The sequence below is a fragment of the Berghia stephanieae genome, chromosome 6 (assembly GCF_034508935.2).
Source record: "Berghia stephanieae isolate SIO BIC M18660-M18661 chromosome 6, UCSD_Bste_1.3, whole genome shotgun sequence".
NCBI lineage: Eukaryota > Metazoa > Mollusca > Gastropoda > Nudibranchia > Aeolidiidae > Berghia > Berghia stephanieae.
This window is the reverse complement of record NC_088365.1, coordinates 23,499,064-23,521,593: the sequence shown is the minus strand read 5'-3', so window position 1 is coordinate 23,521,593 and position 22,530 is coordinate 23,499,064. Positions and strand designations below refer to the sequence as shown.

At 34.1% G+C, this 22,530-nt stretch overlaps 1 protein-coding gene across 1 annotated transcript in view; it reads left to right on the top strand.

The window, feature by feature from the left end:
• Positions 1–21,303, top strand: part of LOC144974704 (uncharacterized) — a 21,634-nt gene extending 331 nt beyond the window's left edge. Inside the window, exons 2-17 of the mRNA XM_078917860.1 lie at positions 2,526–2,624; positions 6,105–6,240; positions 6,432–6,507; positions 7,641–7,773; positions 8,235–8,357; positions 9,945–10,148; positions 10,455–10,573; positions 11,756–11,886; positions 12,351–12,441; positions 12,745–12,855; positions 13,532–14,323; positions 14,773–15,042; positions 15,798–15,819; positions 16,204–16,290; positions 17,619–17,821; positions 18,807–21,303. Of these exons, the coding sequence (XP_078773986.1) occupies positions 2,588–2,624; positions 6,105–6,240; positions 6,432–6,507; positions 7,641–7,773; positions 8,235–8,357; positions 9,945–10,148; positions 10,455–10,573; positions 11,756–11,886; positions 12,351–12,441; positions 12,745–12,855; positions 13,532–14,323; positions 14,773–15,042; positions 15,798–15,819; positions 16,204–16,290; positions 17,619–17,821; positions 18,807–18,920 (2,649 nt within the window). The 5' untranslated portion in view covers positions 2,526–2,587 and the 3' untranslated portion in view covers positions 18,921–21,303. The remainder of the gene's footprint in view (positions 1–2,525; positions 2,625–6,104; positions 6,241–6,431; positions 6,508–7,640; positions 7,774–8,234; positions 8,358–9,944; positions 10,149–10,454; positions 10,574–11,755; positions 11,887–12,350; positions 12,442–12,744; positions 12,856–13,531; positions 14,324–14,772; positions 15,043–15,797; positions 15,820–16,203; positions 16,291–17,618; positions 17,822–18,806) is intronic.
• The last annotated feature ends 1,227 nt before the right edge of the window (positions 21,304–22,530 follow it).

The window sequence follows — 22,530 nt, the reverse complement described above, 5'->3', positions numbered from 1 at the left end:
TATTATTATTATTATTATTATTATTATTATTATCATCATCATCATCACCATCATCATCGTCGTCGTCATATCATTCATTATTCTTATTAAACTATTATTATCATAAATGATAATAGGCGGTGTTTATTAGTTTATTTTTTATTAAGTATTCTTTACACTCCACTACGACCACTTTGACTTTGTGTATCTCTAGTAGTATAATCGTTACTACCCCAAACTCGGGGACCTAAATAATTTTGGGGTTTTGGGAGGGGGGAAACTTTAAAAAAAAAATAATTTTGGGGGCGGGGGGTTTGGGAGGGGGGAAACTTATTTTTTAAAAAGTCTCTCCCCTCCCAAACCCCTTACTATCTAGACTTTTTTTTTTTTTAAAGTTTCCCCCCTCCCAAACCCCCAAAATTATTTGAGTCTCCGAGTTTGCGGTAGTACCGTGTAATCTAGATAAAGATAGTTTGGGTTTATCATGATTTAATACGATCAATTGTTAGCACAAGACCTGCACTCATTTATCGCATAAACAGTTCTGCTGCTTTATTGAAGAACACAGTAGCCCTATGTCATGTGCTATTTGGTTACCATTGCATATATCTATTAAAACAACATGTTTGTATGTAGAGCATTGGAATGATGCTAAAGTGATACAAAGCTTCTAGAAGTTGTGGACTGTAAAAAGTAATAAACGAAAGTGAAAATAACAGCTTCAATAAAGAACACAATACCAAACACGGAACGTTTCAGGCTCAAAATCCTTCTTCAGCCAACAATAATAACATAAGTACATTACTAAAAAACCAGATCAATGACTGAATAATTGAAGATGTTGGAAATTTGGGAAACCACTTTTTAAATTTCTAATGGGGGAGTTAAGGGGGGGGGGGGGGGGGGGGGGGGGGGTGGGGTTTTTGGATCTTTACTCTGTTTTTAGTGTAGCATGTTGACATCAGAGTCCAGAGACCCACCATGTTGTTTATTGCATTTGAAGGAAGGGGGAGAAGAAGAGACGGAGAGACCATTTCACCCACTTTGACTCTGTAAACAAACTCAAAAAATATTATTCCTTCAGTTTGTAGAATAACCACCCGTCAATCATTTCACCAAATAACAAAGCAGTCAGGAAAAAAAAACAACCCCTCCCCCCCCCCCCTCCTTATCATCAACTAACAAATAAAAACAACTAAATAGAAATATAGAAACTTGAGTCAAAAAAATATATATGTTCGTGTTAATGACGCAAAACACATACTAATATGATATTTGATTGGTGATCATAGATGTCGGTTTGTTCTAAAAATTGTCCCATAATACTAATACAGGTCATGTTTCCAACTGGTGTTGGTGGACAAAATTGAGATTTTATCAATGAAAATAGAATTTTTAAAAACCTCTTCCGCTTCTATCTCTCTATAGAATGTCTAAACTGCAAAAGTTGGCCTTTTCTTGTATTCTCTATTATAAGTTGGATAGCTGTATAGCACATTTCAAGACCCATCATTATATTATATCCAGTGTTTGAAATGTAGTGTGAGTTACTGAATATAAGTGAGAGAGTTTTTTTAATAGCGCAATATCCACTCGAAGTCTCAAAGCACTTTTCAAGAATATAGATACTTACAATGCCAAATGTACCTTAACCAAGGACATTATTTTGCTGGATTCTTGAACGCAGTTTTGAATCGACATGCGTAACTTACAAAGTGAGCGAGACATATTGTCACACCACAATGAGAAAATCTTATAAATACATATTAGATGTTATCCATCGGTGAAAGTCGCTTGAAAGATATGCCGCTGCCCATTTTTTGGTTGTTTTTTTTTGTTTTGTTTTGGGTTTTTTTGTTTTCTTTTTGGGGGGGGGGGGGGGGGAGGCTAATAATTATTGCCTTTAAACTCTTTAGCTGGCTTTATTGCTATCTTACCACTGGACCGTTAAATTTTATAACTGTGAAATACTGGTATACTGATGCTCAACTTTTGAATAGCAAGTAATGGATTGTAAAAATTTTAATTAGCATCTCTTTCAGACAAACTGGCTTCACCGGTCTGTCTTTCAATTCAACTTGATCCCTGTCAACTAACACTCATGACTTTATCATGTTTGTTGCATTATGAATCACTGCAGGTGGAATTTCATAGAAAGGATGATCATATAAACAATACTTGTTTCGTTATCAAGCCAAGCCAATGATGACACTGAATTTCTTTCAAATCTTAATTTTTCAGATTATTTTTTTCTGTGGTTGTAACTGTATGCCTGACTGTTTTACCAAGAGAGCAGTAACATCGATGTGTTATGGGCATCATTGAATCATTGATTTTTAATTCACATTGCTTTGACATAGCTCACTTGGTGGGGCAGTAAGACTTAATGTTAGGTCAGGGTTTAACTGAAGTGTCTGTAAAGGGTCAAGTTGGCTCTTTCGTAGTGTGTATGAATAAGCAACTAAAGCATATATATGTAATTGTGCGTGTGTGGTCAGTTACTTAATGTCATTTTCTAATTATTCAATTTGTTCATATCTTTACAGTTTACCAGATTGTCAATGTAAATTTCATTCAACATACTCTGGTAATAAAAGAAGAGAGGACGATGAGCTTTGAAGGTCCTGATGTGGACAACTATGGAGGTAACGGAAACACAAGTGTAAACAACCAGTCTCTTTATATAAGATGAATAATTCACATGCAAACTTTCACATCGTATTCCTTCGGAGCCATTAGGCCCATGGAGTTTCTATTGCATTAAACAAACAATTGCAATTGCTTGCTACCCTTTGGATTGAATGCTCGTCTATCACAAGGTACTTTCCACCAGATCTAAAAGACTCCAACTACCCAATCACTGCCGAGTGGACAGGTGGGTCAGAAAATATTCTCGACTTCACCCAGGATTGATCTCGGTCTATTTGCGTGTGAAGTGAGTGCTCTACCAACTGAGCTATTTAGACCCCCAAACATTCACATATACATTTACATATACGTTATGGTCACATGTCTCATTTCATATAATCCTCACTTGTTGTGAAAATTAACAAGATTTAAAATAATACCATTTGGACCAAAGTTTTTATAATGATCACTTATTTTCTTATGTCTTGCCTTTGCTGTTTTCACCTTTTAACGTTGGAATGTGGATAAGGTCATGTCATCATAACACTTGTACGATGTGCATTCATTCTGTCTGTATATATAAGTTGCTTTAGATTTGTCTGTACTCAGATATGTGTGGAATCAGGCCTATATAGGACTTGTGTTAGATACACTATTGGCTTGTCACCCAAAATAAAAATGATGATGATAATAATGAAAGTAGTAATAATGATGATGATGACAATGATGGTGTAGGTATTAGTGACAATGATGATGATAATTATAATGAAAATATAGTGATATGTAGTTCATGTTATTAATAAAATTGTTTAGCTTGTGTGGCTCTGTGGTCTTGTGGTATGACACTCGCTTTCAGATCCGAAGGTCCTGGGTTCGAGCCTTGCTCAGCGCATAGTTGGTCCTTGGAAAGGGGATCTTTACTCACATTCTCTCACTGTACTCAGGTTTAAATGAGTACCTAGCTGTTAACAGCATTATCTGTGTCAAAGAAAAAAAATGTAATATCGCCTAACTGGTGTCTGTCTCATACTACATGTTACGTGTTGCTGTTGGTCAGGGACCCTTTGTAATGCGCTTTGAGCACCTTAAGGATATAAGCTGTATAAAAGCTCTAGCTTGTTTTTAGCTCAATGTGTTTTTTTACATTCTTGTGTCCAAGCATCAATGACATTTACACTTGTTTATATATGATTGTCTGGGTGGGGTTCCCTACCTCCACAGTGGGCAGGGAGGTACTTACCGTGTCTTCTATCCCCTTATATCTGTTTTCCAACATGCTTTCTGTCTTTGTCTTGGTATGAGATTGCTTGGTTTTGTCCCGACCCTGGCCGGAGTCCTTGGCTGGGAGGGAAACAGTCAAATGCATAGTTATTGTTTTGGGAGATGATATTTTTTTCCTTGTAAATCATCTCTCTGTTATGTATTATTAGATTTGTTATTTTTAATGTATTGTGAAATGTAAGCATTTGAGTGTATTCCTCTTTGTTGGATCTTGTGCTTGTGTCTGGGTGAGACTTATAGGTGATATCAGACTAAGTACAAGGTTGATGGTATGCTCTTGGAATCTACATCTGATCCCTATTTGTTCCCAATTCCATTTTGTCTTACTCTCTCTCTTGGGTGCTTTAATTGTAATTCTAGAACTTTCGACTATCCTATTTTCTTCCTTTTTACTGGCGCTGATATAACCTAAATGTGTTGCAAGCGCCGTAAAACCCTTAAAAACATAAAAACAACATATATGATTGTGTCCAAGCATCATATACATTTACACTTGTTTATATATGATTGTGTCCAAGCATCAAATACATTTACACTTGTTTATGTATGATTGTGTCCAAGCATCAATGACATTTACACTTGTTTATATATGATTGTGTCCAAGCATCAATGACATTTACACTTGTTTATATATGATTGTGTCCAAGCATCAATGACATTTACACTTGTTTATATATGATTGTGTCCAAGCATCAAATACATTTACACGTGTTTATATATGATTGTGTCCAAGCATCATATACATTTACATTTGTTTATATATGATTGTGTCCAAGCATCAAATACATTTACACGTGTTTATATATGATTGTGTCCAAGCATCATATACATTTACATTTGTTTATGTATGATTGTGTCCAAGCATCAATGACATTTACACTTGTTTATATATGATTGTGTCCAAGCATCAATGACATTTACACTTGTTTATATATGATTGTGTCCAAGCATCAATGACATTTACACTTGTTTATATATGATTGTGTCCAAGCATCAATGACATTTACACTTGTTTATATATGATTGTGTCCAAGCATCAAATACATTTACACGTGTTTATATATGATTGTGTCCAAGCATCAAATACATTTACATTTGTTTATATTTGATTGTGTCCAAGCATCAAATACATTTACACGTGTTTATATATGATTGTGTCCAAGCATCATATACATTTACATTTGTTTATATATGATTGTGTCCAAGCATCAATAACATTTACACTTGTTTATATATGATTGTGTCCAAGCATCAAATACATTTACACTTGTTTATATATGATTGTGTCCCAGCATCAATGACGTTTACACTTGTTTATATATGATTGTGTCCAAGCATCAATGACATTTACACTTGTTATATATGATTGTGTCCCAGCATCAATGACGTTTACACTTGTTTATATATGATTGTGTCCCAGCATCAATGACGTTTACACTTGTTTATATATGATTGTGTCCAAGCATCAAATACATTTACACTTGTTTATATATGATTTTGTCCAAGCATCAATGACATTTAGCGGGTGGTTGGATGGGAGCATCACCCTTGAATCATATACCTATGATGTTCGCATGGGTGTACGATCCGATAGTGATGTCGTTTCTTCTTCTCTTTACTAGCCTATCCTGCTTCTTTGGTTTGTGATTGTATTTTTGACAGGGGATATTTTTTTTCTGTAAATCTTCTGACTGTTTGTTCTTGGTTATTTATAATTTAGCTTATGATATCTTTAGGTTATGATTTTGATTTACATTTGTACTATTTTTGTTAGATTGCTTGTTTTTTTGTTTCATCGGTCTCTCATATAACCTCAATTGTGTTGGAAGAGACCTAAAGCAACAAACAAACAAACAATGACATTTACACTTGTTTATATTTGATTGTGTCTTGTTTATATTTGATTGTGTCCAAGCATCAATGATATTTACACTTGTTTATATATGATTGTGTCCAAGCATCAAATACATTTACACTTGTTTATATTTGATTGTGTCCAAGCATCAAATACATTTACACTTGTTTATATTTGATTGTGTCCAAGCATCAAATACATTTACACTTGTTTATATTTGATTGTGTCCCAGCATCAAATACATTTACACTTGTTTATATTTGATTGTGTCCAAGCATCAATGACATTTACACTTGTTTATATTTGATTGTTTCCAAGTATCAATGACATTTACACTTGTTTATATATGATTGTACCACAGGCGATGAGGACGGCCACAGAAAGAGAGATACTAGTCGAAAACGAGATGGGAAGAAAGATAAAAAAGAGAAAGGCTACACAATGTTTGAGGAGGAAGACTCTGACGGGGACAGTTTAGTACTTGCAGATGAGTTGAAGTAAGGGAAATTTCTATTCTATTCTATGATATATTTATAATTAATGATCTTAGAATATGAAATAACATTTTCCTCACATTGTAATACATATTAAGTCAGTAATGAGTATTAAAGCTTACAGTTTTTAAGAGATAGCATTGCAAGTATAAATCGGTATTATTTTCATACTTTCCTTCTTTTTTTTCATACAGAAGTCCAAGTAAGGCTAAAGGGAGCAAGGCAAAACCTTTTAAGTTTCCAGTCAGAAAAGAAAAAGCAAAAGAAAAGGTAAATGTAATAATTGTTAGTTTGGATCTTTTCTCTCGTGGCTACAATACTTTTTTCCTCCTTTGGCATGACGGATATTTAAAAAAGTGATTTGACTTGGACCTGCTGATTTAAATCAGTATTAGAAAGTAGTCCTTCAGGCTTATAGAGCCAGAGTTTCTACCGGTTTCCACTGCATGAAATGGACAATGGCAATTGCTTGCTACCCTTTGGATAGGACGCTAGTCTATCGCAAAGTACTTTCCACCAGACTTGACATCCAGCTACCCAATCACTGCTGGGTGGACAGGGGGGGTGGAAATAATCTTAACTTCACCCAGAATTGATCTGAGTCCCTTTGCGTGTGAAGCGAGTGGTCTACCAACTAAGCTATTGGGACCTCCAAATCAGTATAATGCCGGGGGTGATTTAGACTCTGAAAATTGACTTTAAATTCAAGACTATTGAACTTTGACCAAATTCATGTTTTATTGAGGAGAATGATTGTTGTTTCTTATAGAGCGTAAGAAAAATGTTCATTTTTAAAAAAAAATTTTTACTTGAAAAAATCAACTTTTTGTTGTTTGGTTCACCCAGACATAATACCCAATTGACATGGTGGGTCACATATGATTGTTGACCATTTAATCACATCACCTTTATATTTAAAAAATAATTAAAATAGTTGTGAATTGTTTTCTTTTTCACTGATCGTTCAGTCATTGTATGTTGAGTTTTTTAAAATAATACATTTACAATGGTCAAATAAAGAACAAAGCAAATGGATTTTATAATTGAATTGATTAATTATTAAAAAATCCCTTTATTAATTACATGTAAAAATTTTGGGGGGTTTATCTTGAAAAAAGACGGAATGATAGCTACAGTGCAGCATGCAAAGTGGGCAATAGCGTCTGAGTTTCTTGTTATAGAAAAATATGAAATATTAACTGCTGCTTTGACCAAGAGTTCTCTGTGATGTCAGTGAAATATACCCAATCCATTCAAGCATCTGATATTAGAATTAAAACATTTTGTCACATTCATTACTTTAATAGCAATGGCATTTCACACAGGATTATTTTATAATAATGCAGCTTATGTAATGCTTGTACTCATTTTGAAAATCTATCAAAATCATTTTAACGATATAGGAGGAAAAGAAAGACAAAGATGCCAAGAAAGAAGAAAAGGAGAAGCGACGAGAAGAAAAAGAAGGGAAAAAGCTTAAGAAAGATAAGAAAAAGAGCAAACTACACGAACCTGCTGTTACAATAGCAGTTCCAGGTATAATTGATACTAGGTTTTCATTTTTGATTCATTCATAACGTATTATGAATAATAATTATTTATTAAATAAATTTTATAACATTTATACATATAGACACAAGATTAAGACATGTAGCTAATATTAATATGTTGCATTCTTAGAAGAGATAAAGTAGCCCCTCTCTCTGTATGTCACTGAAAAGTTCAATAATGATCATTAGAATACTGATTTATAATATGTTTATTTCCCCTTTTCTTTATTTCAACATTTAAGTCATGAAGCTACACAGGATTTGGACAAATCCCTTTAAACAATTTATGAACAAAAAATAAAGCATAAAAAAAATAAAACGGTAAATAAAAGTATAAAAACAATCGACAGTTTATTCTATAAGCTTTATTTTAGAGAGAAAAGCTTATTCCTATTGGGCTTTGTTTTATTGTCATCCATTTTTCTCTTCTTTTATTTTAATTTTCAGGAGACTATGAAAATCCCATATTTGGAGTTCCTCTGGCTCTCGCCGTGGAGAGAAACAAGTCACATGATGGAATTGAGTTGCCAGCCATCGTTAGGGAATGTGTGGATTATATCGAGGAGTGTGGTAGGACGCCATCTCGTGTTTTGTTTTTATTTTAGGGAGAGTTGTTCCCCTCTCATGGTCTTTGGTCATTTAACAATCCTTCAGTATTAACTAGTTTGGGACAGTGTTAGAAAACAATGTCAACAAATAACCACGGCTTTAATGTTGGTGTTTGTCAAGGATTTTGGAGTGCTCTGTTGGTCTATTTTTTCGACCATGCAATGTGTTTGAAGTCTCTCTTCAGTCAATTTCCTGGGACTTTTTCCTTTTCTTTTTATATTATAATAAATTGTGTATTTATATAGCCTGAATCAATGCTTTTTAACTATATATGATTAGTCCTTAAATACACCTGTCTGGATAGTAGCCGTTCATTTCTACATCTGCACATAATATAAAGGCAATTTTAGTCCCAGAGTTAGACATGATTTCTGATAGAGGAGAATGTAGTTCCAATTCCAGTTTGGTTAATACACCTAATATAAAGGTGATTTTAGTCACAGAGTTAGACATGATTTCTGATAGAGGAGAATGTAGTTCCAATTCCAGTTTGGTTAATACACCTAATATAAAGGTAATTTTAGTCACAGAGTAAGACTTGCTTTCTGATAGAGGAGAATGTAGTTCCAATTCCAGTTTGGTTAATACACCTAATATAAAGGTAATTTTAGTCACAGAGTAAGACTTGCTTTCTGATAGAGGAGAATGTAGTTCTAATTCCAGTTTGGTTAATACACCTAATATAAAGGTAATTTTAGTCACAGAGTTAGACATGATTTCTGATAGAGGAGAATGTAGTTCCAATTCCAGTTTGGTTAATACACCTAATATAAAGGTAATTTTAGTCACAGAGTAAGACTTGCTTTCTGATAGAGGAGAATGTAGTTCCAATTCCAGTTTGGTTAATACACCTAATATAAAGGTAATTTTAGTCACAGAGTAAGACTTGCTTTCTGATAGAGGAGAATGTAGTTCTAATTCCAGTTTGGTTAATACACCTAATATAAAGGTAATTTTAGTCCCAGAATAAGACATGATTTCTGATAGAGGAGAATGTAGTTCCAATTCCAGTTTGGTTAATACACCTAATATAAAGGTAATTTTAGTCACAGAGTTAGACATGATTTCTGATAGAGGAGAATGTAGTTCCAATTCCAGTTTGGTTAATACACCTAATATAAAGGTAATTTTAGTCACAGAGTAAGACTTGCTTTCTGATAGAGGAGAATGTAGTTCCAATTCCAGTTTGGTTAATACACCTAATATAAAGGTAATTTTAGTCACAGAGTAAGACTTGCTTTCTGATAGAGGAGAATGTAGTTCTAATTCCAGTTTGGTGAATTACAGTGGATTTTACAAGACAGGGAGAGGGTATAGAAATTAGGTTTAATTCAATGATGTAAGTGGATTTTGTTTTGTTATGGAATGACCGCCATACGTTATAACCAAATACTAAAGGGGAGGAGAAGGGGGGGGGGGGGGTAAGGAATTGATAGTTGCACAGATTGCCAGGTTTGATGTATTTTCCTTTAGTTTTTATAAAATGCTTTGAGAATTCGACAACTCAGATTTTCTTTTTTTCCAACAACCACAAATGTTCAATTTCAGGCCTGGCATGTGAAGGAATTTACAGAATATCTGGTGTCAAGTCCAAAGTCCAAGCCTTGAAAGACAGCTTTAATCGACATCAAGCCATTTATCTGTATGAACATGAGCCAAACATTGTTGCCAGTCTCCTAAAACAGTTCCTGAGAGATTTGCCCGAGCCTGTACTCACTACAGCTATGATGCCCAAGTTTGAAGACGCATCAAGTGAGGAGAAACTCCATTTTTTCCCTTTGAAACTCATTTGATTGTTTATTTATTCAATTTATTTATTAATTCATTTATTTATCTCTCCATATTTTTGTTAATTAATTAATTAATTTATTGACTCTCTAATGTTAGGATAGATGAAAAGATAATTAGTTGTTTGTAAAACATTTAGAAATAAGATATTACTGTCACCACAATCATCATCATTTCTTTTTGAAAACTTGTGCTTTCTCGGTTAACCAATGTTACTCTTCAATGCATTTTTTTCACCTTTATAACACTGTTTTATTTTCATTCAAACAGCTGCCAAGAGTAACAAAAAGAAAGTCGAGCTGTTTTCCAAGCTGATCCAAGAACTCCCAGCGTGTAACCGTCTGCTTCTCAGCTGGATGATTGTTCACATGAGTCATGTCATTGATCTGGTATGAACTATTAAAGCCCCATTGACTTTGGGATGACTATGCTTTCTTTGACCACAATAAACAAAATTCAAAAGAAAAGCTTATTGCTTGCTTTTACTGTAAGAAAATGGGGTTTTGTTTCATGAAATGAAGTTGGTAGTCCATCAACTCCTTAGAGACATAGCCAGAGTTAATACTGGTCAATGTAGTTTTAAACGGACAATAACAATTGCTTGCTACACTTAATATAGGGAGCTAATCTGGTCTAACAGTCCCAGCTGCCCGATTATTGTGGGGTGGACATACATTTCATAAATAACTTGGAACTGGTTTCAAACAAACCCAACTGCTTGTGACCTGTGTGCTTTCCTAATTGAGCTATTGAAATCCCAAAAAGTGAAGGATGCAACTTCCATAGGGTAGTTTGACACCTTAATCTAAATCCAGCGAATTTTTACACTCTTAAACACCCCTTCTTCGTAATGTAACTATTTTACCTATGATTCATGTAGCCATATGTGTAAGGAGTGGAACCACACCACTAACTTTTATTATGAAATTTTAATTCTATCATTATTACCCAAGATTAAAGTGCTCAAGCCTTGCCATCAACAGTTGCCCACCAAAATCTACAGTTCTGCACCATCTTCTTCTTCTCCCTTCAGTTTAGTCCCACCTACCCCAAAGTTTTTGCCGAAAGATCTCTAGCCATGCTAATCCTCATGTCTACATCTCCTTTTCACATTGCTGTTCCAAAGTAATGATAGTTTTGATCAATAGAAGAACTGTCAAGCACGAAAATTTCCTTTTGGCTTTACTCCAACTTGCCAAACTTTCTGCTGTTGCAGATACTTTTCTTCCAAGGATTTGTCAACTGTTGATTTCTAGACTGCTTAGGTGTGGGGGTACTGACTCGAGGCCAAATGTGGTGTGGAGGTACTGACTCCAGGCCAAATGTGGTGTGGGGACACTGACTCCAGGCCAAATGTGGTGTGGAGGTACTGACTACAGCCAAATGTGGTGTGGGGACACTGACTCCAGGCCAAATGTGGTGTGGGGGTACTGACTCCAGGCCAAATGCCCCTCCACTACCTTGACTGAAAGCTTACACGAGTTACCGGTGTTTCTTCAGATGCAGTAGCTATCAACGTAAATGTTTTAAACATTGAATTCTCCAATAATTTGTTTGTCTATCCATTTCAGGCCAAAGAAAACAAGATGACTCTCCAAAATGTGAGCATTGTGCTGAGTCCTACCATGCGCATCAGTCACAGAGTCCTCAATGTTCTTTTCTCAAATGTCCAGGCCTTGTTTGGAGATGTACAACTGAGGAAGTGAGTTCAAAGCATGAGGAATATTAAATACATTATTGAAATTTCTTTTTCTTTTTACTTTTAGGGCGGCGGGGTGAGGGGGCTTTAAAACAAAATTAGATAGAAGTAAAATATATATTTTTAAAGGTTTTGCGTTTATGATGATAACCATGACAGAAATATAATACTGCTTCCAATATGCGACAAGACCAGCCATTTAAAATTTAACCCCATCATTTTTATTTCCTGTTAAAATATGAGTGAATTAAATGTTGTTTCTCTATCAAAATGTGTGTTTGGTGACCTTTCACTTTCAAGTGTTGAAATTATTTACTGTTCTCCTCAAATTAATGTCAGCCAACATTGTCCGTATCCCTAAGCTTATTGACAGTGATGGCTGCCTTTTCTCTCCTGCAAAAATCCTATAGGATCATATCATTCATTCATTCAATCAGTCCCTATTTTGATACGATTGCTTTTAACAGATATGTCCCACCTCTTCGCCCTGCTCATTCCAAATGGTCCCTGGAGCTACCAGATAATTTATCTTCTCTGGAGGAAGAGCTTGCCAAACAGGTAAATCAGGATTCAAATATAAAACTGAATACTTAGTTGGGCTGGCCAAAATACTACTAGCGAATTCTTGTGCAGAGCAAACCCTTATTACAAACCAGGCAGTAACTTGTAAAAGCCAAATTTACCTTATTAAGATGAAATGAATCTGATGATGATGATGATGATGATGATGATAATAATAATAATAATGATAATCATGATAGCAAGAAAAAGTTGTTTTAAAACCAATTTAAAAAGAGGAAAGTACTTCAATTGCAGATTCTTAATTTTCTTTTTCATTTTTCCCTTTAAAAATGATTTCAGGAGTCCTTGTTGAATCAACTACACACAGATCTTAACTCGGGATTGACTGACCCTGTGATAGAAGAACAATTGTGGGAAGTCCAGCGCGTTGTCACGCAGTTGAAAAGAAAGGTATTGTGGAACACCTTGGTTTGGAAAATAAATAAAGATAATTCCAGCTGGGGTATGAGCGAGTAGGTATATTAAATAGCAACAGATATTGCAAGCCTGCAATGCTGATTTACTCGATGTAATAAAGAATTAGGTTCCTCATGGCTAACATAAACGTATAAAGGAAATTTGTGAATATGAACTTTGTAAATGACCATTTTCATGTAATGTGTATTTGAAATTTAGTGAATACAATTTCAATTTATTTTTGGGGTTATCCAAGGAAATATCATGTAAATGAATCGTTGATAGTTGTGTGCAGTTCCTTTGATATATATGGTCACTGTTAAACCTAAAAAAATAGGCAATTGTTTTACCCTCTCCATACCACCTACAGCAAAATCGTCCGCAATGTTTTTTTTCATACCTATTTTACTGTACTATTTATATTTGTGACCAATAATTTCACTCAGGTATTATGTTTGGGAGAAAATTATGCTGAATATTTGACTTAAAATGTAAGTTATATAACAGGTGTTGAATTAAACGCTATATTTGGGGATATTTAATGTAGGTTCTTGAACCTAAAGATTTCAATTTCGTTTTTCTACCCATTTGGATTTAATGTGAATTTTGTTTATGTCGACAACTGTTCCAGATAATAGTTGGATTGTTTTTGTCTTTTCTTTCGGTCTAGATAAAAATGTCAAAGAAAGGAAAAGAAAATAATGAAGGAATGAGTTCAAAGGTAGAACTGAGCAAGAGAACGTCCAATACATCTCTTCCCTCTTTGAGTGCTCCAGAAGACTTGAGATTGGACCTGAAACCAGTCCCTGTTCCAGAAGCAGCTTCTGCGTCAAGCGCTGGGGTATCAGTAACCGCAACAGTAACTACAACAGCCTCCATTGAAAAACAGCAACAGTCAGTAAAGAAAACAGAAGGTCAGAAAGAAGAGACAGTCACACTTGAAAACGCTAAAACTGTCAAATTTGTAGAAAAACCAACTGAAACCAAAAGAATGTCCAAGGAAATAGCAGAAAAGGCCAAAGTTATCATGGATAAGAAAACAGAAAAAGAGAGTAAAAAACTGGATGCAGCTGATAATGGTGAAAATCTAGAAAAAGAAGAAGTTGCTGAGATCTCTGAAAAGAATGAGAAAGTTGAGGAAAAACCAGATCAGGAAAGAAAAGAAGAAAAAGAAAAGGAGGAAAAAACGATTAAAGATGAAGATAAAGAAGTGGAAAAAGATGAAGAAGCTGTCAAACAAAATGAGGACAAAAATCCTGAAACGGACAATGAGAAATTGGATAAAGCAATTGAGAAGGCAGAGATTGACACATCAGGAGAAGATAAAGAGTCAAGTGAAAAAGAACAAACAGCTACTTCTGTCATTGTACCAGAGCAGAAGAAAGAGGAGATTCAAGAAAAATCTGACAATAAAATTGAGGAAAGCAATCAGAAGAAACCTGAAGAAGATTCCAAATTAGAGGTGAGAATAACATTTGTAACGATCCGTGCAGTTTACAACAGTAAAATTTCTTGTCTCATTTTTAAAAATGCTCTTGATATAAATGTCCTGACCATCCCCAATTTATTCTTTTTTAATTTCAAAGTTTTAGGTTTCTCATTTCGAAAACTTTCAGCTTTTAACCTTTGATTTCAAACGATGACGCAATTCAAGTCATTTATTGCTTCTTATATTACAAAAAAAGTGAAGAAAAGTTATTGATTAAGATTTATGGTACTGTCGCCTGAAGGATCCAATCCAAGAGGTTGCAAGCAATTATTACTAACGATTATATGCTAAAGTAATTGAGATAAATTCCAAATCCATTGGCTTTACATCTATAAAGGACAATAATTTTTTTAATAATGTTATTGTCGAGTATAGTTTCAGTGAAGAGTGTAAGACATATTGAAAATATTTCTATATTTCAGAGAGAATTGACAGAAAAGGAGAAGAAAGACAATAGCCAAGTTCCCTGTAGTCAGCAACCCGATTCCAGCAAGCAGCAGCAGCAACAGCAGCCACAGCAGCGTGTAGCACCAGTACCCCCATTCATGTCTCTCACCCCTCTAGAGCCTGTCAAAGCAGAAATTCCAATGCGGAAGAAATCTGAGAGTGAGGCGACGATTCCAGAGAATGAAGAGGAGGAATGGAGAGAACTTGAAGAAGAGTTATTAGGAAAAAAGAAAGTTAAAGTCGAGGTAAATTTATCCCGTCTAATTCTCAAAGAGGAAAGAATTCATAGTTCAAATAATTTCATCATAATTTGTACATACAAATAATTTTATCATAATTTGTACATACAAATAATTTTATCATAATTTGTACATACAAATAATTTTATCATAATTTGTACATACAAATAATTTTATCATAATTTGTACATACAAATAATTTTATCATAATTTGTACATACAAATAATTTTATCATAATTTGTACATACAAATAATTTTATCATAATTTGTACACACAAATAATTTTATCATAATTTGTACATACAGATTATTTTATCATAATTTGTACATACAAATAATTTTATCATAATTTGTACATACAAATAATTTTATCATAATTTGTACATATGTAAGAAAAATCAACAGTGGCATTTGCCGTGTCATTTGATATTTGAAGTAAAATTTGTAGTAGTGGTAATCTGCATAAGAAGGGTAATATTAATATTACATTGTGACATAATATATTTGACTCGATTTGGACACTGTCTAGTACAGGCTCACATTAGTTAAATAATGAATGGTTGGACAGAATTCTCCCCCCCCCCCCCCCCTTCCCCCTTACAAACACATAACAACTGTCCATCTAGCATTGAATGGGTTGTATGGGTTAAATTAGACCAGCTTTCTATCCAAAATATAACAAACATTGATTATGAATGACGATGATGAGTGTTATTATTGTTATTGTTATCATTATATTTGTTTTATCATTTAATTCCAGACCAAGTCGAACCAACAAGAAGGTAACTTGCATTTTCAAAATGATCAAAAATCAGATTTCTAAATTATTATTTGAGTGATTTTTGGATTGTAGAATGATCTTTTTTTTTATCCATAATTTTATAATCAGATTATTTTATTGTATAAAGAATTTATTAACAACATTTTATCATGCAGATTTGTTTTTTTGGGGTTTTTTTTGTTGAAAAGATTGATGATAAGCTCAAAGTCATAATGTTTTGTGACAAGGGTATTTGAAAGTTTGATACTAATTCTTTCCTTTTTGTTTTTTAAATTCTGTGGTGTAGCACTAACACTAACAGTATTGTTGGGGCCTGCCATATTTGGAGCACTGAACGATGTATATGTCAATGTTGTAACTTTTCATATTTAATATTGTTCTGTAGAAGACCCATCCGATGATATCAGTACAGACCAGTTACTTGAAGACGAATATGCTTTGGTTATGGAGGAGGAGGAGCTGATGGCCATAGGTAAATAGAAAGCTGGTGATTTTTCTATGCACATTTAAGAAGAGCATTTCTGCAGATTCACCGTGCTAACTGATCTTTACAATGCTTCATTTTCCCATTTTCTGACCAGTAATCAGGAGGTCTGAGGTTCAATCCCTAGTCCAGGCAGGCCTGATTATTTGGAATGGTTGTTTTTTCTTGTATTTTTCTCTCTGCTTTTTCTGGCACTGTTTTATCCACACTTATTCCCATATTTAATTTTCCCTACAAATCCAAAAGGCTTATGGAATTTATCTTCCATTTCAGACAGCCTGCTTGGCACCATTTTTATTTTTCAATAATAACAAAACAAGTGATTGTTAACATTTCAAATTTCCCCTTTATCAAAATAATTAATTTTCAGATAGTAGGGAAATGATAATTTAAACTATATATTTTTATATATACTAGGATATATTGTATTGTCATGTTGACATCATGAATGGCACTTGAATTAGTTACAAATTATCTCTTATTTGCTATGAATAACAAAGATAAAATGGAAAGGAATCTTCAATTTAATTTACAAAGAGACAGATGACATGGGCATTTTGTGTTTCTCCTTTGTAAACCCAACACGATGATAACACTAAAGACGATTGAGAGATGAACGATGGCATTGTTGAGTGAATGATTGTAAACACAACACGATGAATGAAACACTAAAGACGATTGAGAGATGAGACAATGGCATTGTTGAGGTGAATGATTGTAAACACAACACGATGAATGAAACACTAAAGACGATTGAGAGATGAGACGATGGCATTGTTGAGGTGAATGATTGTAAACACAACACGATGAATGAAACACTAAAGACGATTGAGAGATGAGACAATGGAATTGTTGAGGTGAATGATTGTAAACACAACATGATGAATGAAACACTAAAGACGATTGAGAGATGAGACGATGGCATTGTTGAGGTGACTGATTGGCCTTTACGATGCCATTCTGTCTTTCTTTCATCTATTCTATCGTGTTTCATTCATCACGTTTTGTTGACAAGGCGGAAAGCCCTAACGACTACATTGTCTGTCTTTGTCAATTAAATTGAAGCTTCCAATCTATTCTATTTTTGTAATTTATTTCTTTGAGCTTCAAGTTGTAACATTTGCACTCTCTTTGTTATGTTACAATTGAATCTCAAATTCTTATTCTGGTTTTGGATATTAAATTATTTTTGAATACCTAATACTTTTGAAAAACAAATGTTTATATAGATGCTGTTATCAATTCTTCATTCCAAAGGAGATGACAGAATGCAATGAAATTTAGAGAAGTAATTTTATCTTTCAAATTTAATGTAGCTGATGAACTGCGACAAAAAATGGCAACAGAACGCAGTGAGATGGAACGATTGGCCCAAGAGATTCAAGAACTTCACTATCTGCGTCAGGATTCTGATTTGGAAGATATGAGTTCTGACTCCAATTCCAGTGATGAGAGTGAGGATGAGGAAGATTTGCAGGATTTATTGTCGCAGCTTATACAGGACAATCAGGACTTAGAAGTGAGTGGTGTCAGTGATCGTAAAGTGAATGTCTGTAGCGATCATGATTGCAGGGTTGATGGTAAATTAAGTTTTGTAACTCATAAACACCACTCGGCATAAATTCACTCTGACAAAATCAAACTGAGCTACTGTTTCTCTCACATTGGCGAAAGGGTCATCAATGTGCTGCTGGGTTATGTGTTGGTCATTGGCAGTCACTGTGGATTTTTTTCTATCACAACAAGGGATGTCGTCAACGTGTAGAAGTTTGTCTTGTTTTATACATGGCTTGTCTTGAGCAATGGTACTACACTTTGATGGTATTTAAAGGAGAGTCAGCAATATACAATACATACCGATTGTCTGCCTGCACTGATCTTTGGTAAGCTTCAGCATGCCTTGAAGCTGATTGAATACTCCCTTATATTCTTAAATGTGACGTCATGGTATCTAATGCACGTCTAGCTTTCGTCTATTCACCATTGAGCATAGTCCATGAGGAAGTAGTGATTTCAAATTGAATGCTGAATCGTGTAGTGCATAAAATTTGCTTTTCTTTCTGTTCACATCCATTAAAACAAGAATATCTTTTTTTAAATGTTTTTTTAATTTGTCGTTCATTTTTCTGAACTTTAGATAATGCTTTAAAATTTGTATTAAAATGTATAGACTTCTACAGTTATATCATCGCATTTTGAATTATTTTTTGACAACTTTTCTGTATTAAGTTTACTTGTGACTAGTTATGAGACTTGAATGTTAATTTCATAGTTCTGTACAAGTATGAGTTATGTATAAGTATGGCAGTGAGTATACAAACTTTCTACCGGGGTTTTTTAGACCTGATGGAAAGTATTTACATACAGACTAGCATCCTATCCAAATAGTAGCAAACCATTGCTGTTATCTGTTTAATGCTACAGAAAACGGGATAAACTCTAGCATCATTTGTTTTGTAGTTCTGAAGGATTTACTTGTTTTATATTATTAACTTTCTCTGCAGACTCAGAATGCTGAAATGTGTCAGAAGATCCACGAGGAGAGAATGATTTGCCTTAGTGTCAAGCTACAGATTCGACTTTTACAGCAAAAACAACTGGAAGCATCATGTGGATGAGAGAAGACTGTAATTGTATAGGATTGAATCAATATAAAAACTAGATGCCATGTACAGTTAAAATAAAATAAAATAAGGAAAACATTTTATATGAATTAAGATAAAATGTGGATATACTTATAATGTACAATTAAAAATTTAAAAAGAGAAGACATTATATGTGATACAATTTAATTAAATTTGGAATAACGATTTTTCTGTGTAACGCTGGTGCTTTGAAAATACAAAATTGACTTTTCATCTTTATCAACGATTTGAACTGTTCTCAGATTCCCTTTTCCTAGAAATGATTTCTAATTATTGAATTTTGTTTTGAATTTTTTAAAAATCAATAATTACCAATCATTCAACTTAACCTTCTAAATACTGCTCTTTTTCAAAATTTAGCATCATAAATTTTATTTAAGAAGCCATTACAGCTAAAAAATAAGTATTTTTCATTGTGTTCATGTACAAATTTTTAAAGACAGAATTTTTTAAATTTTTTTTTGAAGGTATCTATTGTCATTTTTTTTGTATATTAAACTGGACTTAAATTTAATGCAAAGAGATTTAAAACTATTTTTTAAAGTTATATTAAATGTTTGTAGTTGTCAGTTTATTGTTGAAAATGATGAGGGCAATGACAACCTGCCTATTTTTATGGATCATAATTCTTATGGAAATTTGTTGGCAATTCCAGACTTATGGAAATGGAAGAAATATTACGGATTTTGATTTCAAAGCAATTTGGTCGCAGTTTTAGAGATTTTTTTTTTCATTAAGTTACTGCAGTGTTCAGAGGGGAAAAAACTCCCTTAAAGGTATAAAGGCTACTGCTCAGTTCTACGGCCATGATAGCTGAATCTATCGGCCATGATAGCTAAATCTATCGGCCATGATCAATGATAGCTAAATCTATCGCCAACTTGTAATGGTGACCGTCAACCATGTGAATCTATCGGCCATGATAGCTAAATCTATCGGCCATGATAGCTAAATCTATCGGCCATGATAGCTAAATCTATCGGCCATGATAGCTAAATCTATCGCCAACTTGTAATGGCGACCGTCAACCATGTGCAAGCCAGAATAAAACCTCAATGCCCTCTGTACACAGTTGCGTTGTTGGCAGTCAATGAATGACATCACCGACGTCTAGTTTTAGTATTCCTGGAATTTTACCATTTATTACTGACGAATTTGTGTTGGTAACTAATTTTGAAATTCTCTAGTAGATCGTTATGCAATGATGAAAGATTCACCAAAAACTTGATGTTGCTGACGTTCTAAAAGGTTTGCATTAGGTTTGAATCCCTTCATCATATATTTATCTGTAGATATATTTTAAGGAGAGAAGGACTCTTCTCATTCATTCTGTTCTAGTCTTGCATATCTCAATCTCACATAAATGATAATGTGGAAACCACCTGATTGTTTTACTAAATGTAGTTCTACTTTATATAAGAGGATCCTTCATGAATCAAAAGGTTGACTTTGGTTTTGGAATGATTATATTTATAGAGAAAATCTAAATCACAAAAGTTTGTGAATGTGTTCCCCCCCCCCCCCCCCCCCCCCCCCCATTTTTTGAATTTGTATTTCGGGGGAATGGGGTGTTACACCAAAAAGAAGCCATTTTGTTTTAAAATGTGATAAATTATCGAAATATAAATCTGCATTCATAAAAAAATACAGCCAGGAAGATGGCATTATTTTCAAATTCTTTTTGAAGAGAGAAGAGGAAGATTAGAAGCCATAGAAAAAGAAAACAAACGAAAACTATTTGTTTGTTGTTATGTTTATTCAACATTCTCTCTTACTTACAGATCAAACAGACCCAGTTACCCATTCACTACTGGGTGGACAGAGGGATTTTAAAAAATAATCAGAGTCAACCCATATTTTAGGAATGTTCCTTTTTTAGTAGTTGAGTGGGTGCTCTACTAATTGAGCCTTCAGGACCTCTATATAAAATTCAAATGTTGTTGAAACTATCAAGGATGTTGAATATCGATGTCCTCGATATTTACGTTAAAAGAGGGAATTAAATGTATTTTCTTAGTGATTTATTGAAATGGCATTATTTTTTGATGGATGACGATAGAGTTTTAGTTTTACCCAAGGCATTATCAGATTTTTCATCCTGCTTTACTGTGTGCTGTTCGTTAATTCACAATATCATGTTCTCCTTGAATAATTCATGGACCAGTATTTTGGTAAGGCACTGAATTGATGCGATTCATCAGCCTTACTCTATCATGGGCGTGTAAAAACAACTTTTGTAATACTTGTTATATTTGTATATGTCCTTCTTCATTGTGCTGCAATACAATTGATTCTTGATATGAATTAATTTCATTGCATTGTAAATATGGCCTGAATAAATTGAATATTCTGAAAAGTGTGTGTGTGTGTTTATTTCTTCCTTTTATGGTATGTGGTGGGTTGAATTCTCCCTAGAACGGGCCAATATTGGACACTGAAGGTCACTGGATTCCTCAATGGTCCACGGCCTTGCTATTTCTATGACCTCGTTGTGTCCTTTCTACGTGGCTTTGTATACTGATCTGGATTGGAACTATTTTATTTAGCCTCTTTCCTGCCTGGAGTCTTTTGCTGAGCGAGAGACATTTGAATGAATTTTATCATATTTTTTTTGTGATAGATTTTTTTTTCCTTGTAAAACGTCTCATTACAGATTACGCCATTGTTAGGTTTTTAAATCAATGAAATCCTTGTCTTGTACCAATGATTGTAACCTTTTTGGCAGAAACCCTTTTTATCATTTGTCCCATCCGTGTGTGACTCGTGTCCTTGTACGGTTTTTCCTGGATCCTGCCTGGGGTCTTTAACTAGAAGGAAGTCAGTTTAAAGTGTTTTTCTTTTGTGATATATTTTTTACTCTTTACCAATTGAGTATATAATTTATATACATATATATATAAGCACCAGGGTTTTAGTGTTCATTCCAATCAAGCTTGTTGAAAAAACATGGGGATCCTAACAGCTCAGCTGGTAGAGAACTCACTTTACAGAGATCGACCCCAGGTAAAGTCGACGAGATTTTTATCTAACCCTCCCTGTCCACAGCAGTGATATGTTAGTTGGATCTGTTAGATTTGATGGAAAGTACTTTGCGATAGACTAGCGTCTTAACTAAAGGGTGGCAAGTAATTGGTTTTGCGGCTCTGCACTGCGGCTGAGGCCTGGATTATTCCAGTCTTCCCTTGGAATAGACCCTAAAGACGAATTTCCCCTATGGGATGAATAAAGGGAATTTTATTTTTTAATTTTATTTATTTATAACAAGACGAAAAGTCATTTTAATTTTACAGCACTTTAATATAAAAATCAATATCCAGGGACTGTTGAGCTATAGAGATGCTTTATTTGATTGTCTGAAGATGATTCCTATACTCGAGGCCGCTAGTTTCAAAAGTTTTCCTGATTTCAATTTGACAAATATTCAGGAAACTTCTAGATTTGCACCAAAAGAATAGCAGAAGTTTCTCACCATAAAGAACAAAATCAAAGACAAGGAAATAATTCAATACTCAGACACCATTACAATCCATAATCATATTTTAGTATTTAAATTTAAGTATCAATCTTGTCACATCAAAAACTT